The sequence below is a fragment of the Rhamphochromis longiceps genome, linkage group LG16, assembly GCF_057381845.1.
Source record: "Rhamphochromis longiceps isolate RC_006_pf linkage group LG16, R_longiceps_female_GT1.1, whole genome shotgun sequence".
In the NCBI taxonomy this organism is placed as follows: Eukaryota; Metazoa; Chordata; class Actinopteri; order Cichliformes; family Cichlidae; genus Rhamphochromis; species Rhamphochromis longiceps.
In genome coordinates this window covers 33,428,483-33,445,899 of record NC_140572.1, presented here as the reverse complement: position 1 = coordinate 33,445,899, position 17,417 = coordinate 33,428,483, and the positions used below count along the sequence as shown (strand labels likewise).

General features: G+C 39.9%; 1 protein-coding gene across 1 annotated transcript in view; it reads left to right on the top strand.

The window, feature by feature from the left end:
• Positions 1-4,567: 4,567 nt before the first annotated feature.
• gpr39 (G protein-coupled receptor 39) overlaps positions 4,568-17,417 on the top strand; it is a 48,777-nt gene continuing 35,927 nt past the window's right edge. The window contains exon 1 of the mRNA XM_085384453.1: positions 4,568-5,783. Within this exon, the coding sequence (XP_085240579.1) occupies positions 5,000-5,783 (784 nt within the window). The 5' untranslated portion in view covers positions 4,568-4,999. The remainder of the gene's footprint in view (positions 5,784-17,417) is intronic.

The window sequence follows — 17,417 nt, the reverse complement described above, 5'->3', positions numbered from 1 at the left end:
CTAACCTTATACCAACCTAAGCTCTTGAATAGTCTTATTTTGCAACTCTTGTTTTCATACTTCGGTGCACTATTAAAAAATATCTTTTAAATATCTGCATTTGAGGGTGTATTTATTCAGTTGTGTAAATTTTAACCAGATGTGACATTTTCATTGCTGACATCTTGGGTTTTTTTTTTTTGGGGGGGGGGGTGTTTTTGTTTTTTTTTTGTTTTTTGACAAGTAAACAACACACTGCACTGGTAAGGTAAAGCAGACCCTGGGTTATCTTTGACTCTTATGTGTCCATGATTTACAAAACAAGAATCATGCTGTACGAAGCATGACAGCTGTAAGTGTGAATATATACTTTTCTGATGAGTTTACTTTCCCATAGACGTCCATACAACCCAACTTCTTTATTTTTGCAGCCAGAGGAGTCGCCCCCTGCTGGACGTTACGAGTGAAAAAAAGTTTAAAAGTTGTTTTGTTTTGTTTTTTTTATTCAAAATATTTTAATGGAGAATTTGTGGATATAGTTTAGAAAGAAAAAAAGAAGACTGAAAACAAACTGTTTACAATGAATACAAAACAGAACTTTTCATGTTAAACATTGTTTTCCTCTCTTATTATTTACCAAACAAGCAACGAAGAAAAACAAACCCAGAGGGGAGAAAAAGTTGTTTTTTTTTTTTATTTGACTATTGCCTGCTAAATTAGATATTTTTTTCCCTTCCTCGTTATTTATGAAATGCTGAAAAAGTTACTTTGTTACAAATGTAAATGTTTTATATTTTGGTGGAGAAAGATGGAAACGGTATACAAGGTAAAAAAAAAAAAAAAAAGTTTGTAGAGTTCTAACTAGACTAAAAGTCAATATTTGGTATAACCACCTTTTATTCTTCAGCACAGTCTGAACTGTTTAGGAAGCTTTGTTTTAATTCCTTTAACTAGTCTTCTAGTTCTCCGGGTTTCTTCAATAATGTTGAGGTCTGGACTTGGAGCCCAATCCATGACTGATAGTTTTCCACTGTTTTTCTGTCCTGGTATGCTTTTACTGCATTGGCAGAAAATACAATTTTTGTCTTTCAAACTTATCTTTTGGGTTTTTTGTAGATTTGAAAAAAAAAAGGGGGGGAACAAATGATATGTTTATTTTAAATTGGTTCTTTGCCAGGTTGCCTTTTATTTGTTGACACAACACTGGTTCATCCCCGAGTTAGGAGCTTTTCTTTCCACTTGAATGACTCATAGATTAGTGTTAAGGAACTTATCAAACACACACTTCTCAGAAATGATTAATTCTGGTTCTTTGGAAGCAACTTATAAAAAAATTGGACTTTTGCACAGCACTGTGTAGAAATAGAGTGTACACATAGGTCAGAATTATTTTCATATGTGAAGATGTGAAGGGAGAAACCATCCATAGCTATAATAACATGTTTGCTTCTCTATTTTAAAATAAGAGTCTATGGGAGCCAGCCTGTATCTGACAATACTCAATCACAGCGAGAAGGTCCTCAAAGCTTTTATCTAATCCTCTTCAACCTGCCTTCATCACTTCAAGGAGTCATCCTTTTAGGGTTTCTGTTTCACTCCTATGTTTGATTGACATTTTAAAATAAGAGTCTATGGGAGCCAGCCTCTAGTGGCCATTAGATTGACTGCAGTTCTCACCATCTGTGTTTCACTGCTAACAAAAATAAAAAGACTGTGTGTGTGTGTGTGTGTGTGTGTGTGTGAGAGAGAGAGAGAGAGAGAGAGAGAGAGAAGATAATGGCCGGAATGAATTGGCAAACTAAATATTTTTTCCTGAAGTTTTGTGCACATCCTGTTTGGAGTTTGCAGAGGTGATTGGGAGGAGGAAGTTCCTTTCACTCATTAGCCAGATTGGATGTAAAGGGAAATCTTCCTCATTTCTGCAGCCTGAAAAAAAACTTTGTTTCCTGTGGGTTTTTAACCCAGTCTTGGTGTTATTTAGATATTTGACCTGCTTATTTTGCACAGTGGGTTGTGAAAAACTGCTAAAAAATTATGTTCTGCACATTATCTGTAGTTTCACTCATGATTCACTTTATCCACTTTAGGAATATGAACTGTGCGTAGGCTGAAAGTCGGCCTTGTGTCTGACGTTTGGCTGCTTTTTTTTCCCTTTAAAATAATCAGCTGTTAGTTGAGTCCTTATCACGTCATGTCTGCTCTTTTTTTCCTTTAACCTCAAACAGCTGTGATGATTCCTCGCCTCATGATGCTGCTCATGATCTCAAAGTCAAACGGACAGTTTGTCGTTACTGAGATCTACAAACTGGAGCCTGAACACAATGTCACATAATTAAGAGGCATCAGTACCATAATGAACAATCCACCTCAATTTTAGTTTTGACAGTTAACATCTGGCTGCCAGTGACGCTCGATGGAGCTCGGCAGTTTAATTGACGGTATCTGACAATACTCAATCACAGCGAGAAGGTCCTCAAAGCTTTTATCTAATCTGCTTCAGCCTGCCTTCATCACTTCAAGGAGTCAGCCTTTTAGGGTTTATGCACTCGAGTGTACTTCATGTTTATAGAGAAAGAATGGCCCCACATTCATCACTGATTACCTTTAAAAAGGAGGAAAAGCAGTCAGATTTTCTTCCCCGGGCCTGGTGATGAACTCACCTCCTTCATATTTAGTTTATTCCACCTTTGACTTCTCCGTCATCCAAATGAACAACTGTGGCTAAAAGTGCACATTTCTGTCCTGTTTGAAGTCGTTTTCAGGATTTCTGATTGTGCAGGAACTTCATTTTTATCTTCAGCACAAGCTCGATATAAATCTTAAATGTTTATTTGTACTGAACTGAACAGCGTTTCAATTGCTGCTTCTATTCTCGCTAAAAACTCAAGGCAGAGGATGTGTAAAGGAGGCACATTAGGACCGATGATGCACTGTAACATTGTCAATGTTAATGTTTAACTGAACAAGATGAGATGGCAAATAATGCCATGAATTTAAAATCTGTGAATGAATGAACACACAAATTCAACAGTCCAGCTGTTCAGCTCAAAGCAGACGCCTGATTCATTACAGAGAACATACAGAGCTTTTAACAAAAGGGAAAGAGGAACAAACAAGTACGCTGACGTTGGAAAGTAAATACTACAACCTGTTTCACTCCTATAGCTATATACACATAATCAGATTACCGGGCTATAAAAAGAGTATTAGAGCTACATTACCAACAACATATTCTTGTTCTTTTTGATAAAGAAAAGTGAAAATGTGGAGATTAAAGTTCAACACAAGACATTTTGTAGATGGTGTAGCAGCTGTGGCAGCTGTTTGACTTAAAAAACAACAACTTTAATCATGAAATTGCAACTTCAACACAGAACCACTTGGGACTGAAAATATTTATATTTCTTTCTCAATACTGTCAGTGTTATCAGACATGTTTCCAGCTGCCTTTGACCCGTGATTGGACAGTTTCAGCAGTGCTCCATTAATCAGTAATCAGTTTAAGATATGGACTATACAAAGAAATCAGAGAGACACTTCAGTCTTTGTGGAAAATTTCCTGCACCTGCCTCCATCATTCCAAATATCTGCATATTTGTTTAAAATAAAATAAATGTTTGTGCATAAAATGTTTGGGTTGTGATGTTAGGCTGACTTGGCCCAACAGAAGTAAATAAGTGTGAATTATAAAGTTCAGGCAGCTTAATATTTTGAACTGCGTGTATGTTTTGTCAACTAAATGGCAAAGTAAACTTCTGCTTGCCCAGCATTTTTAGGAAGTTGAGAACCCCCCCAAAAAGTTCAACTTGTTGTTCTTTTTACAGTGTTGTAATGTTATGTTAGAGTTGCTCCACCAAGTAGTAATGATGTGAAAATAAATCTACATCTTTTATTTATATAAAGAGTGTGTTTTCTGGATCGTTGGTTGATATTCTGTCATTATCTCCATAAAAAGAATACTACCATAAAATTTAGAGATTATTCATTTCTTTAACTGAGAAATCAAATAATGACTTACTCCACTGCAACAGCCTGGCTAACTAACCTATTATAGTTGACCCAACAACTATAATAAAGTTGTGAAAACTTGGGACAACATGACCCAAACAGAACTAAATAAAAGTCTGAATTATGAAGTTTGTGAACTTAATATTGAAACTAAACAACCACGTAAACTTCTGTTTGTCCACCTTTTTAATTTACTGTTTAAACAAGCCTTCGGTTACCAACGCTTTTTACATTTTTAATTTACATTTAACCGCTTATATTGTGTATATTGTACATTTATATCGTACTCTTTATTTTAATCTTTGTGTACAGTGCTTTGTGACTACCTGTCTATGAAAAGCGCTTAATAAATAAACTTTACTTACTTACTTTACAAAGTGTTTACAGTGTTGTAATAATATATCAGCTCAACTTGACCCAAACAGAAGTAAAGTTCTGTGAGCTTCATATGTTGAACTGTATGTCATGTCAACATTACCTTCCGTGTTTCTTTCCTTTACAAAGCCGAGTAAAGTCAGCAGAGCCGTGCAGTCTGTTGCTGATCTGCTTCGTTTTTTGTTTTTATTCGTTGGCCCACCTGCTTTTTGTTTCTTACAGTGTGTGGGGTGAAACCAGACCCGCGCTCGTGTTTGATGTTTAACTGGGCTGTTCTCATCGGAGGGAGGAGGAAATCAGCGCAATTTAAATGTTGCCCAACACTTTACTTACTCACAGGTGAAACCACAGGAGGACACGCACGGGCGGAAACTCTCTGGATACTTCTACCTGATCATGAAGGCAGAAAGGAGGTGGCCGGGGCTGGGGAAGCACGCCGGGTAAACTGCGGAGTTTTTGTTTAGAAAGTTTTCCACAGTGCGCGTAGCGATCCGTGTTTCCCACCTCTGCGATAGTCGGGAATACTTTGAGACAAAGTTAAGCTGTTTCCAGGAAAAACCGGCCCGCAAGGAGAGCGCGCAGCAGGACTGATAGGAAAAGCAATACCTGGAAAATCTGGACGCGCCAGTCTACAGCCATGAATGAGGAAGTGCAGAGAGGAGAGGAGAAGAACTGGCAAGAGCTTGAACCCAAATATGGGATCAAAATCTTCCTCACGGTCCTCTACAGCCTCATCCTGGTGACGGGCATTGTGGGTAATTCAGTCACTATCCGAGTGACCCAGGTGCTAAAGCGTAAGGGCTACCTTCAGAAGAACGTCACTGACCACATGGTGAGTCTGGCTTGCTCTGACATTTTGGTGCTTCTCATTGGCATGCCGGTGGAGCTCTACAGTGCCATCTGGTTCCCTTTCTCGTCAGCGTCGGGCAACGCCTTCTGCAAGATCTACAACTTCCTGTTTGAGGCTTGCAGCTATGCCACCATCCTCAACGTGGCCACGCTCAGCTTTGAGCGCTACATCGCCACCTGTTACCCTTTTCGCTTTAAAACCTTGGGAGGAAAATGGACCACCGGCCTAATCACCTTCGCCTGGGTCGTGGCCCTGCTCGTGGCCCTGCCACTGCTGATCACCATGGGAACGCAGGGGCACATCCCAGTCACGCGCAGCACCCCAGTCCAGAACCTGACCTTCTGCACCAACCTGAGGGAGCACTGGGTGATGTACAGGATCAGCATCTTCTTTGCCTTCATCGTGTACATGATCGTGCTGGTCTGCGTGGCTTTCATGTGCCGAGCTATGATCGTGGTCCTGAAGAAGCCAATGGGATTCATTGAAGGAAGCACCAGTGGAAATCAAAGAGCAATCCACAATGAAAGTTCAAAGGTCAAGTCAGCCAGGAAGCAGACCATAGTTTTTCTTGGTAAGTTGGAATGTATTGTATTGTATTGTATTAATGTCTTAAAACCGATGAAGCTGCAGAAATTTGTAAAATAATTTGAATCTGATGCCACAAACGTGGAAGAAGCGGCGACATCATGACACCAGAATGCGCCAGTCCACTGCCTGGCTGCAGTTCAGTCAGGCATGCAGCAGAGGGCGATCACAAGGTAGTCCGCAACCAATGGCAGTGCCGCAAAATGGTAAAAAACCATCGTGGGCTGGACCAGAAAAAAAAAATCACAACAGCTTAAATTAATTTTTTTAAAAACACTGTCCAAAGTTTTCCCTTCTTTAAGCGTTGAGTTTATTCTAGAACTGTCCTCGCCATCATTTGTAAAGTGGAAATACCACAAAATATCATTTCCTATTAAATTTTTTTATTACCAGAACAAACAGCCTTTGAAAATATACCCCCAGGACATGGAAGTGTAAGTACACGTACAAATTGCAGTAAAAAAAAGGAAGAAAAAAAAAAATTCACACAGACAGTGTCAGGGCTGGCATTACTGTACTGGGAATATTATTGAAGTCACTTTAGTGGCCCGGTTTGAGCCCTGACCTTTGGAACAAAGTAATTATTAACAACTCAACAAAAATCCAAAATTTTTGAATTTGTTTTTAACAAATAAAATGTCAATAAAGTCTTTTAGTTCAAATAAAACAACACGGCCAAAGAAGACTGGCATTCTGCTGCTACATGCTGATTGGTTAGTTAAAGGACGCACAGTTAAACTGTAAATGTACTTTACTGTATGATGGCATGAAGAGGGGATAGCATATCCCTAATATGATCATCTCAGGTGCGGAAGCCCCACCCATCTGCTTCTCAAACCTTTTGTTTGCAATGACAGCCAATCAGAAGAAATTTGTCTTAAAGGGGGAGGAGCGAAAACAAATCTAAGTTTAAGATCAGCTTAATTTAAAGAGGTGGACTTTTCTTACCAAAGTGCTTGAGTCTACTTGAACTCTCCCGAGTCTAAATTTCTCGATAATGTTTTTGTCTGTTATCCAAAAGTGTGACCATGTTTAATATGGACTTCCACCAGAAAGCTAAATCTCTATTAAGCTTTTAGCCTTGCAAAGAGATGTTTTCATGCTGCCCAGTGTGAAGTCTTGAAGTTGAGGAAGTCAAAATGCTCCATGGTCGTGTTTTAACTCTTAAGAAAAATACTTCCCACTCAAAAACTGACATGAAATCATCACAAGAGACAAAAACATGGGTGAAACCTCACTAAACACCTCACAGAGAGGAATTCTTCTACCAGAGCAGTCAGGCATGCCAGCACCTGCCTAACCCAGACTACATGTTAACAGCAGAGTTTGCGGAATAATGACACGTTGGACGTCCTGTGTGCTCTGTCTGGGTCCACTGAATATGAGCAAGGAATGGCCTCGAAGAAGGAGAGGCTCGGAGGTGTTAACGGATGTTGATGTTCTGCAGTGAAGGCAGCAGACTGACTGTGTCCCTTTAGTCATACAGCAGACTCAGCGCATAAATACACAAAACACTGACAGGAAACAGGACGTGCATGAGCTAAACTGCACACTAACAGAATAAAACTTTTAAACCCCTGTTATCCTGGTCCCAGCGACACCTACAAAACATTTTGAATTGTTTTGGGGGTTTTTTAACTTTAAATATGGGTGCGTTAACCATCACCCCTGCCCCAAAGAGCTGTTTGATGTTTTAAATTTTGGTTTTTTTTGTATTAAAACATGCTGACATCAACCTGCTTTTGTTTAATGGACTGGTTCTTATATAGTGATTTTCTACTCCATCTGAACACTTAAAGCAATTTATACAACATGCATTCAAGCATTACGTACTAAAATATTGCATTTTATGTTCTTTGCCCAACTGGCTGAAATCTTTGACTTTTATAAGCTGTAAAAACTTGAGATTTTAAGGTATATTCAAACTTTATTGCTTCACTGTGATGTCGTAGGGTACCATAATGACAGGTGTGCTGCATAGCGCTCTCCATCCCCTTTTATATGATATATTACTCAATATGGTTTCTTGAAATGTCTTTGTAAGGTCACCTTTGATCTTGGGTGCTATCAGTGAAGGTCCGGGTCAAATTCTTAGTCAGCCTAGGTATTCATATCCCCAAAGGCCACATATATTGCTGTGTTTGAAGTCGATCCATGAAGAATTGTGGGTAATATCAATTTCTTACTGATTTTCACCTAAATTAAATCAACTCGAGCTGTTATTGGTACCATTGGACTAAATTGAGCTTGATATCTTAAAAACTGTGGATGCTGGTCTGCTAACAGGGGAAAATAAACTGGGCTGTGAACAGAGGTCCACCTTTATTCCACAATAATCCTCCTTTTGTATAATACCAGCATATTCCTCTGGATAAAATCCTCATACAGCACACACAGTTTTCAAAGACTCGTCCTAATAGGCCGTTACCTGTAAATTCATTTATGGTTTTCAATGCGCTCTATAAAGTTTTAGGAAACTGGACAAGTGGGGGACAAAAGAAGTGGCAGACTTGAAATACTATCTACAGCTCATGAACAGTATCTGAAAGTCATGTTTTTATGAAAGAGGACAAAATCCTGCAGAGAACTGAAACAAGACTGAGAGGTGATCTGAACCATCTACTGTTCACTGAAGCTTAATGAAAATTCTATCCATCCATCATGCAATACCCTCGGAAAGCATTTGATTGGCAGCAACTTTATTTTGCAGCATGATGACACAATGATACACTGCCAGTGCAGTAAAAGCATATCTGGATAGTGCTCCATTGTGTGTCTTCCCCAGAGCCCGGCCCTCAACATTTGAGCAGCATGGGATCATTTAAAGGCAGAGACATCCAAAGAGCTCTGGATATCCTTTGAGAAGCCTGAAGATCTATTCCTGAATATACTGACAGAAATTCCAGAAAGCTGCCTAAAGGCCCCGGTTTACCCACCGTAATGGTCGCTTGCCACCACAACATTGTATCACAGGGCTGACCCACTTGACCCAAGAAGTTTTATTTCCAGTTCTCAGAATTAAAACTTTAGATAAAAAAAAAACCAAACCTAAACATGTTTTCCTTTTCTACAAAAAAGTAAAAGACAACTTTTTTGTTATCGGGGAAATTTTGACCAATCACAACAAGCCATTTCACACCTGCCCTACACTTGTTTAAATCTGAGCATCATGTCACATTCATAGGTTGGTTAATAGAGGCTGAAGAAACAGAAGTATTCTGAACCCAGCAAATACATTTAATACTGACAGTTGTTAAAAGTTTCTGTTGAGATAAGTATTTGCAGCACAGAGCACCGCCCTCTCCCTCTGCTGATTGGCTCAGTGTAAGCCACCTGGCACTCCCTTTCTTTTACTCCTCCTCTCAATATAACAATAATCATTCAGATAAGATGATACTGGATTATAGTGTTTATTATCCTTTTAAAAATCTCATTTGTGTTGTGTGGCAGCTGTCAGACAGATATAACCACAACAATGATGAGTTCCTAGTTACTGACATTAAAGACCTCATGAATCACCTGGACTTGTTCAGCAGAGCTAGAAAAGATTTTTGCAAAGGTGGTGCCCTGCAGCTCCATCCTGATGGTGGTAATGCATATTCACCACGAAGAAGGTGCGCTACATCACTGAGGATGTTGCGCCTCCTTTGTCACCAGTTCGGACTCACAAAGTTGCGTCATATTGCGTTGCTGCTGACCTGCAATCTTACTGCTCGTATTTACAGACCTGCTGAGATCTCGGTGTTTGAGTGGATAGTAGTGATGTTGGTCTTCATAATCCACAGCAAAAATAACAATAGCAGTGCTGGTGTTGTTTACTCAGTGCGTACAGGCACGTGTAGCTGCTTCAGGCCCAGCCCAAATTACTCAAGTCCGTTTAAAATCATATAAAATCGTTCATACCATATATTGACCTAAGCTTGTTAGACTTATACAAACTGTTTTTGCCTTAAATTAGGTAGCCTGAGTACAGCTGGGACAGTTGAAGCTGCCATTTGTTTCTGCACATGTGTATTAGTGTTTCACTTCAACACGTCGCTTTCCCATAGTTCACTGTGCTTTAACATTGCTAAACTGAACTCTCAGATCACTCTAATCTTCACTGTGTACTGACGTATGTCAGGACATGATGTCATTCAAGGTTATCGCACTGCTAAGAGAAATGGGCAGGGTGGTCTGTTTATTTAAGTGGTTTAACATTACTTGTTTAGGCATACAAACACACCTTCCTCTGTTTGAGTCAGTCTACTGTGATGTCCTGCTGGATCAGCCTGGCATTGAACGCCAGCCAAACCTGTGTGTGTGTGTGTGTGTGTGTGTGTCTGAATCACAGCACAGGAGTCCATTATGTACTCCTAAAACTCACACATTCAGAGTATTGATTTTATAACCTTGGTGTTTGTGTGCGATTATTCTTTTTTTTTTTTTGTGCTGAAAGTATAAATACTGTGAAACATTTTAAAAACTTTTAATGTGAATTGTTGTGAGTTTTACTTCAGGCTGAAGGGGGCCGACGGGGAGGGACTGAGGTAAAGAACCAGTGTGATGTGAAAACAATGGGAAGCTAGTGCAGAGTCTGTGACACTCAGCTAATGGAGGCAGTTAAGGTGTTTTAAATCCTGTAGGGCTGATTGATGCAATTTGTGAACCACACTGCTCCTCTAAAACATAACTCGGTTGAGTATGATCGCACAAACAAGATGCACAAAATCACTTTCAGGTCAGAGCAATCCAGTGGCAGTTATCATTATAATTTCTGCATAATTCACAAAGATATGAGAGGGATAATGTAGAGCTGAAGGTTTGCTCGACATTTACACCAAGCTGCAGCTTCCAGGGCTGAGAAACTGAGGTGAAAGTGCAAAAACCTGCAGTTTCTTTATATAAAAGTAGACGTAGCCACAGGTGATATCACGATTTGTTTTGTTTTTTGTCTCTGCATTTTAAAGCTTCACCCCACCATGTTGGTTTTTTTGGAGGCAGAGGTTAAACTATTTGGACGGGGAAATGGAGATGGAGCTGGAGCACACTGTAGGATGGTCTGAACCCAAAATGACACCAACAGAGCAAACACTGTCTGCATGTCGGGCTGTTTGTTTTTATGTTGGACTCACTCAGTTCCCGCCGGTTTCCAGGATCAGTTTCTTGCAGCAAGCCGTAAACATGTTTATTTCAGTTGGACATTTTAAATTGGGAGTCTGTTAGAACTGGCTTATCTTTGGAGTGTGTCTCAAGTGGTCATTACAGGAACTGCAGTTTTTGACTCTTGAGGCTTTGTCTTCATTTTTCAGTTCTGAAGGTTGCGACTTCATTTTAGGGGTGATTTTTGTTTTTAAATAACTTTCCTCTTCTAACTGTATTAAAGTGTGTACATTATGAGGGGCGTGGCCTCTTTGACTGACAGGTGTATTCGACACAGGCTATAGCTACTAGCTGTCTGCTAGGTTTCGCCTCAGCTAATTGAAGTCCCTGAATTCTGACCCCTGGATGTGCTGTGGGTGCCTTTTGGAGCATTTTAAAATAGAATCTGGCAAACAAAAACCCCAACCAAACAAACAAGCCATGACTTCAGACTGTCTATGGTCCAGTTTTTTCCATTGACACTGGAGTGTTCTCTGAGTCTGTTAGCAGTAATTAGTATGTATACCTGTGTTTGTATGGGCTTCATGGATGCATGTCTTTGCTCACCATCTTCTCCTCCATATATGGTCATGGATGGCTCCAGAAAAACACATCTAAAAGACCCAACTCCAAGCTTCAAACTGGGACTCCACAAAATACGGGGTGGCTCTGTCCATCCTCATTTTACAGTCTGTGGCAGGCTAAGACAGGGAGAGGGAAACTGACCAAGAATACTGAGATTTTATGAGGAGATTGAGGTCTTGTGCCTCAAAGTACACATCTTCATAAGCAACTAGTAGAACATGTAATTTTTGTATCAAAGTGCAGACTTGTACTAGCTGCAGAAGTCTGGTTAAAGCCAGGGATTACATGAAAGCATGGAGAGTTTTACACTGGACCTGTAGGAATGTAAAGACGTAGTGTAAGACGTACTTTACACTGTTAACATTTGTCAGGCTTTGTGTTTGACATGCTTTTAGACGACATTTACTCAAAGTGAAGTGCAAATAATTTGGTGGCTGTTACATATATGGGCAAGCTGCCCAACTGAAGTCTATGCCTTGAAAACTGTCATTAATGCTACTTTACATTCACTTCTTTTTATATTCTTCTGAGGGAAATGCTGAACTTTAAAAAGAACTTATAAGCTTAGAAGTTACAAAACACGTTAACCCGTGGTTTCCAAGCATTGTGCATAAAAGAAAGTTTCTTTGAGTTCATGGTAAAGTAAAACACTTATCTTTGGAAAACAAACCTTTGAGTTTTATAGAAGTTTAGAGGAAGGATTTCCCCCCTCGTCCTAAACAGGTTCATTTAAATAACTGCTTGAGAACCAACCACATCAACTTGTTCACTATTTCAAAAGGGACACAAAGGTTAAAGAAAGGTGAGAATGCAGAAGTGAAGCATTGCTAATTAAAGGCTAATTCACTGTTCATTGGGCTTCTTCTTTAAGAATTGTTAGACTTTTGTGCATTCTGTGCATATTTCACCCGCCTCTAAAAATGTGCAGCTCAATCAGGAATCGCTCGCTGCTTCGACATCAAAGGTCTCTTATTCTGCTCAGTTTCAGGAGGATCAGAAGACTGATCTACAGAAGATCAAAGCAGCAGGACATGCCCAAAACACCTCACCTGGGAAGCACTCAGGAGGTATCCTGAATATCACTTCCTGTCACATGCTTCCATGAGGTTGCTATTCTAATTCCCCACCACACCGAGCTCATCGAGCTCTGCAGCACAAGACAACCAGTCGACCTGGTGGAGCCGTAGTTAGTGTAGGAGAGGCAGCAGATTATGTTGCTCAGGTTTTTCTTTGTCTCGAAGAACTTGACAAATAAAAAATTAAGAGAAATTAGAAGCTTATAGATGTTATAATTTACTCGTTTATTTAAGAAAAGCAGTTCCCGCCTCCAAAGATCATGAGGAGAATCGTGAGCAAGTAGATACGGTCGCCACTATCATCTGAAAGTACAGATTCACATTCAGGATATTTTCAGTTCCAGGTCTCTGGTTTTATTATCACCTGATAATTTCACTGTTTTCCTGAGCAGAAAACTGCTTCACTCCCACTGTGGTCTGATTCAATTACTGGCCAATTGTACACCCTTGTTAGCCTAATAACATAATAAGTATTAGACAGAATCTTTGTCCTCACATAAATGAACGAGGAAGGGTCGGCTGCATTAAAACCAGCTCATAAAGTGGGTTTTTATCCGTTAGTCACAATTACTGTGTGGCTTAAATTCCTGATAGGACACAATTTGTTTCTGTGCTTCTGTGTCGATGTGACTCTGAATGCGGATTCACTGGTATTACCTCATGGTCGATGGTGACAAGGTGGGCATGATGATGATGATGCCAGACATAGTGAAAGTGATGTGAGAATGAAAAGGACATAAAATCAACATGTTCCTGGTTAATTAAAGGATTGCAGTCATGATCATTTGGATTGGCAGACAGTGCTGAATATTATACTGGAAATGGCCTTTAAAGTGGGCCTAATCTGCTTCTCTTTTTTCCCCCCACTCCATCAGGTACATCTGTTCAACTTCTCGTTAACGCAGATATCACATGGCAGCAACTCAAGTGCATTTAGGCATGTAGGTCAAGACGACCTGCTGAAGTTCAAACTGAGTATGAGAATGAGGAAAAGTGACTTTAAACATAGCGGGGTTGTCGCTGCCAGACGGGCTGGTATTTCAGAAACTGCTGATTTGCTGGTATTTTCTCACACAAACATCTGTAGGTTTTATAGAAGATGATCCAAATAGGAGGAAATATCCATTTCACTGGGTGGAAATGCCTTGATGATGCCAGATGACGAAGGAGAATGGGCAAACTGCTTGAAACTACTAAGAAGAAAACTGTAAGGCAAATAACCACCTGTTACAACACTCCCATCAGCTAAGAACAGAAAAGACTAATATGCAATCAGATTCACCAGAATTGGACAACAGAAGATTGGAAAAGTGTTGGCTGATCTGATGAGTCTTGATTTCGGCTGGACTTTTGGATGGCAGGGTAGAAGGGCAGAATTTAGAGCAACCAACATGAAAGCATGGATCCATCCTGCTTTTTATCAACAGTTCAGGCTGGTTGTGGTGTGGTTGTACGTGGGATATTTTATTAGCAAAGTTTTGGTCCCTTAGTCACCGCTAAACACTGTTTAAACTCCTCAGCCTTCCTAAGTATTGTTGCTGTTGTCCATCTCTGAATGACCACAGTGGCTCCTTCCAGCAGGAGTGCATGCCACAAATGCCACAAAGCTCAAATGATCTCAAACTGGTTTCTTGAACATGACAATGAGCTCACTGTACTTAAATGGTCTCCACAGTCAACAGATCTCAGTCCAATAGAAGACCTTTGGGTGTACCTAATAAAGTGGCAGATGAGTGTGATGCAATTCTCATTTTCTCAGTAACAATGAGAAATGCTCCGGAGTTACTCAGTTTTCTCCCCACGTTCTGTGTTTAAATCAGCTGAAAAATGGACCTAATATTTGGAGAAATTCAGCTCTTAGTGAGGGCTCGAATGGGCTGTGAATAATGAGTAAGAGCAGAGAAAAACTGAGATGTAATGCATATATTCGGTCTGAAGAACATGCCTCACTTTTTCTCTGTAATGCGCTTCAGTTGAGTTTTTGCCTATTGTCTCAAAATAAGCCTACTTACCATATCTAAACCATGCAGTCATGAATACTGTAGTGTTTTGCAAAATTAAGAGTAAGGATTTTGAGGAGAAAATTGTGTTTGTAACCAAAGTAACGCTCCCTGCTTCAGAGTCTCAGCATGTATCAGACATGTTTATTACAAAATTGAGGTTTATTGCTGTTTTCAGGCTGTTTACCGAAAGCGTTCACCTTCCAGCAAAGCCACTGCTGATACGAGAAACGCATTTTGAGTTTGTTGAGCTTCAGTCTCTCATTTTATATCCTATAAAAAAAAGAAAAAAAAAAGGTGCACAGAAAAAATGCTGTTAAAAAGAAAAAAGTGCAAGTCTGAGACTGAAACTCGACAGCCCTGAATGATTTTTAATCAGGCGGCGTGTAATGAAACTCCTCAGTGTGTGATAGTCTTTTATGCAAACAGTTTGCTTGTACTTAATTTCAGCAGGAATCGTGTGGGCTGTTCAGAGCACACACTCCAACTCTACACCCTCCTCCACTTATTACCAACAGACTAGAATATTGATGCATAAATAAATATTGATGAGAACAGATATAGGGGGGATTTTCTGGGTTTAAAAAAAATATTATTTATGGCTCACTTTCAAGAATTTGAATATTGTTATTGTGACAGATTCCACTCTGTCGTAAACGCTGATGTCAGATGTTTCCCGTTCCTGCCGCTGATGCACTTTACTTTGAAATAACTTTCAAATCCCGGCTGGGCCCGGCGACTTTGGAGAGTAATTAAAACCAGGGAACATCCACGTTAAGTTGCCCGCACATCACGTCCAGGACAGAAGGTTAATTGCTTGAGAGCCAGCATTTGTAAAATGAATATTAATTCTATTGAGCTGCTTTTGGCTTTTGGCCTGTGACCTTTGACCTTTGGGGCCACTTGTGATGGAGCTTAGGAAAAAAAAGAGCTGTGAGGGCTAAAGTTTTTGGCTGCAGCAGGGCTCATGTGTTAGAGCTTAGCAAAAACAAATCACAGACATACAACATTAGCATTAATCTTCAGTTAAAGTGACAAAACATCTGCTCTCAAACTGAAGAATTTCAACATCAGGGTTTCCTGATTAAAACAAATATTAGGCGCTAAAAGAGAGTTCCTGAACCACACCAACTTTATTTTGATTCCTGAGCCCATTCAAGTATATTTAATGCCTAAACCAGGGATGGGCAGCTCCAGGCCTCGAGGGCCGGTGTCCTGCAGGTTTTAGATGTGTCCTTGATCCCACACAGGTGATTTGAATGGCTGAATGACCTTCTCAACATGTCTTGAAGTGCTCCAAAGGCCCTCAAGGCCTGGAGTTGCCCTCCCCTGGCCTAAACCTACCCAAGTTCACTATAGTTCCCAAACCTATTCAAGTAGGTGTTAGTACATAAACCTAACCAGTAGGTGGAACTGAAAAAAAGGAAAAACTAAAACAAAAAGAATACAAAATTTTCAACAGGATGGTAATCGAGGTCTGCTGGCTGTCTCCATAAACCTCAGTCTCAGGAGTCCTGTGTTTAGTTTATCCCACATCCACACCTCCACCTCCTCCAAAATATGGATGTGTTCGCTCTGTGAATCAGCAAACTCTCCTGCGGGTTTATTTCAAGTCATTTCCTATTTTGGTTTGTAATCCCAAGTCTCCTTGCACTCACTTTGCTTCCTTCATTTGTTATCCTGCCACTCTTGTTCCTATCAGTGAAATATATACCCTGTAAACTTACACCCTTTTCACTCTGTCACTTCGAATGTGGTCTTGTTAGTACTTGTTGTCAGGCTTTCCAGGATTTCTCATCTTCTCATGTTTGTTCTCCTCTTGGATTTCTTTTTGGATTGTTTCCTAACCTTCACGTGGATTGTTTGGCACACTGTGATTAGAGATCTGGATTTTGTGTCTTGTTTTTGGATTGCTCCGTTTTTATAAAAGGTGAACCCTCAAATTCCTCCAAACCTCAACATGTATATTTTACCTTTTGTCCATCATGTATTGCGTATTTATTCATTGTGTATTTATTCATCTGAGTGGGAACGTTGTCTTTCCATGTTATGAATCTGTGATGATTTTTAGCCAATTATCTACTGTAGCTGTCCATTTTAACAGTGATCAATTATTTCGTTGCACTAAAAAATGTCATAAAGTGTAAAGTGCACTCTAGATACGCTCCATAAATTTTAGAAAAAGCCAGCTGGCATTGAGTAATTCCATTTTAATGCCATTTCTGGACCAAAGACCGGCACTCCAGAGGCTGATTGGCTGAAACAGAGAGAAAGAACTTTGCTACACATGCTTAAAGCAGCCGTTTACATGTATGAAATGCTTTATTCTTCTTTTAAAAATCTGGTTGTAACTTAAAGTTTGAGTCTTCCTTTGCTTATTACGGTCTTTGACTTCTATGTAAAAAACTTCAGGCAAATTGTTTTTGTTATAAATTGGCTCCCAGCTGCTGTGGTTGCTAAGACCAAAGACCGTTGCTGATATTGGTGCATCAAGATGGCGATAATACAGCCGTAAGATCTGCTGTCAGTTTGCAGGTGAATAGGGTCAAGTTGGTAATCACATGCAATGTGTTTGTGTTAATGGTAATTAACTGTGATAAAGCCCCAGAAATTCAAATGAACATACAGTGGTCCCTCGCTGTATCGCGATTCACTTTTTGCTGCCTCGCTGTTTCGCGGATTTTTTGGTGTGCATTTTTTTTTACAGTGCATTGTGTTCTGCATCCTGATTGGCTGTAGACCATTTTCAATCAATCTCTTGCCGTGTCTCCTGTACAACTTGTCAAATTTATATAAATCTTCGCTAGCAGAAGACAACACAACAGTGTCAACGTCAAA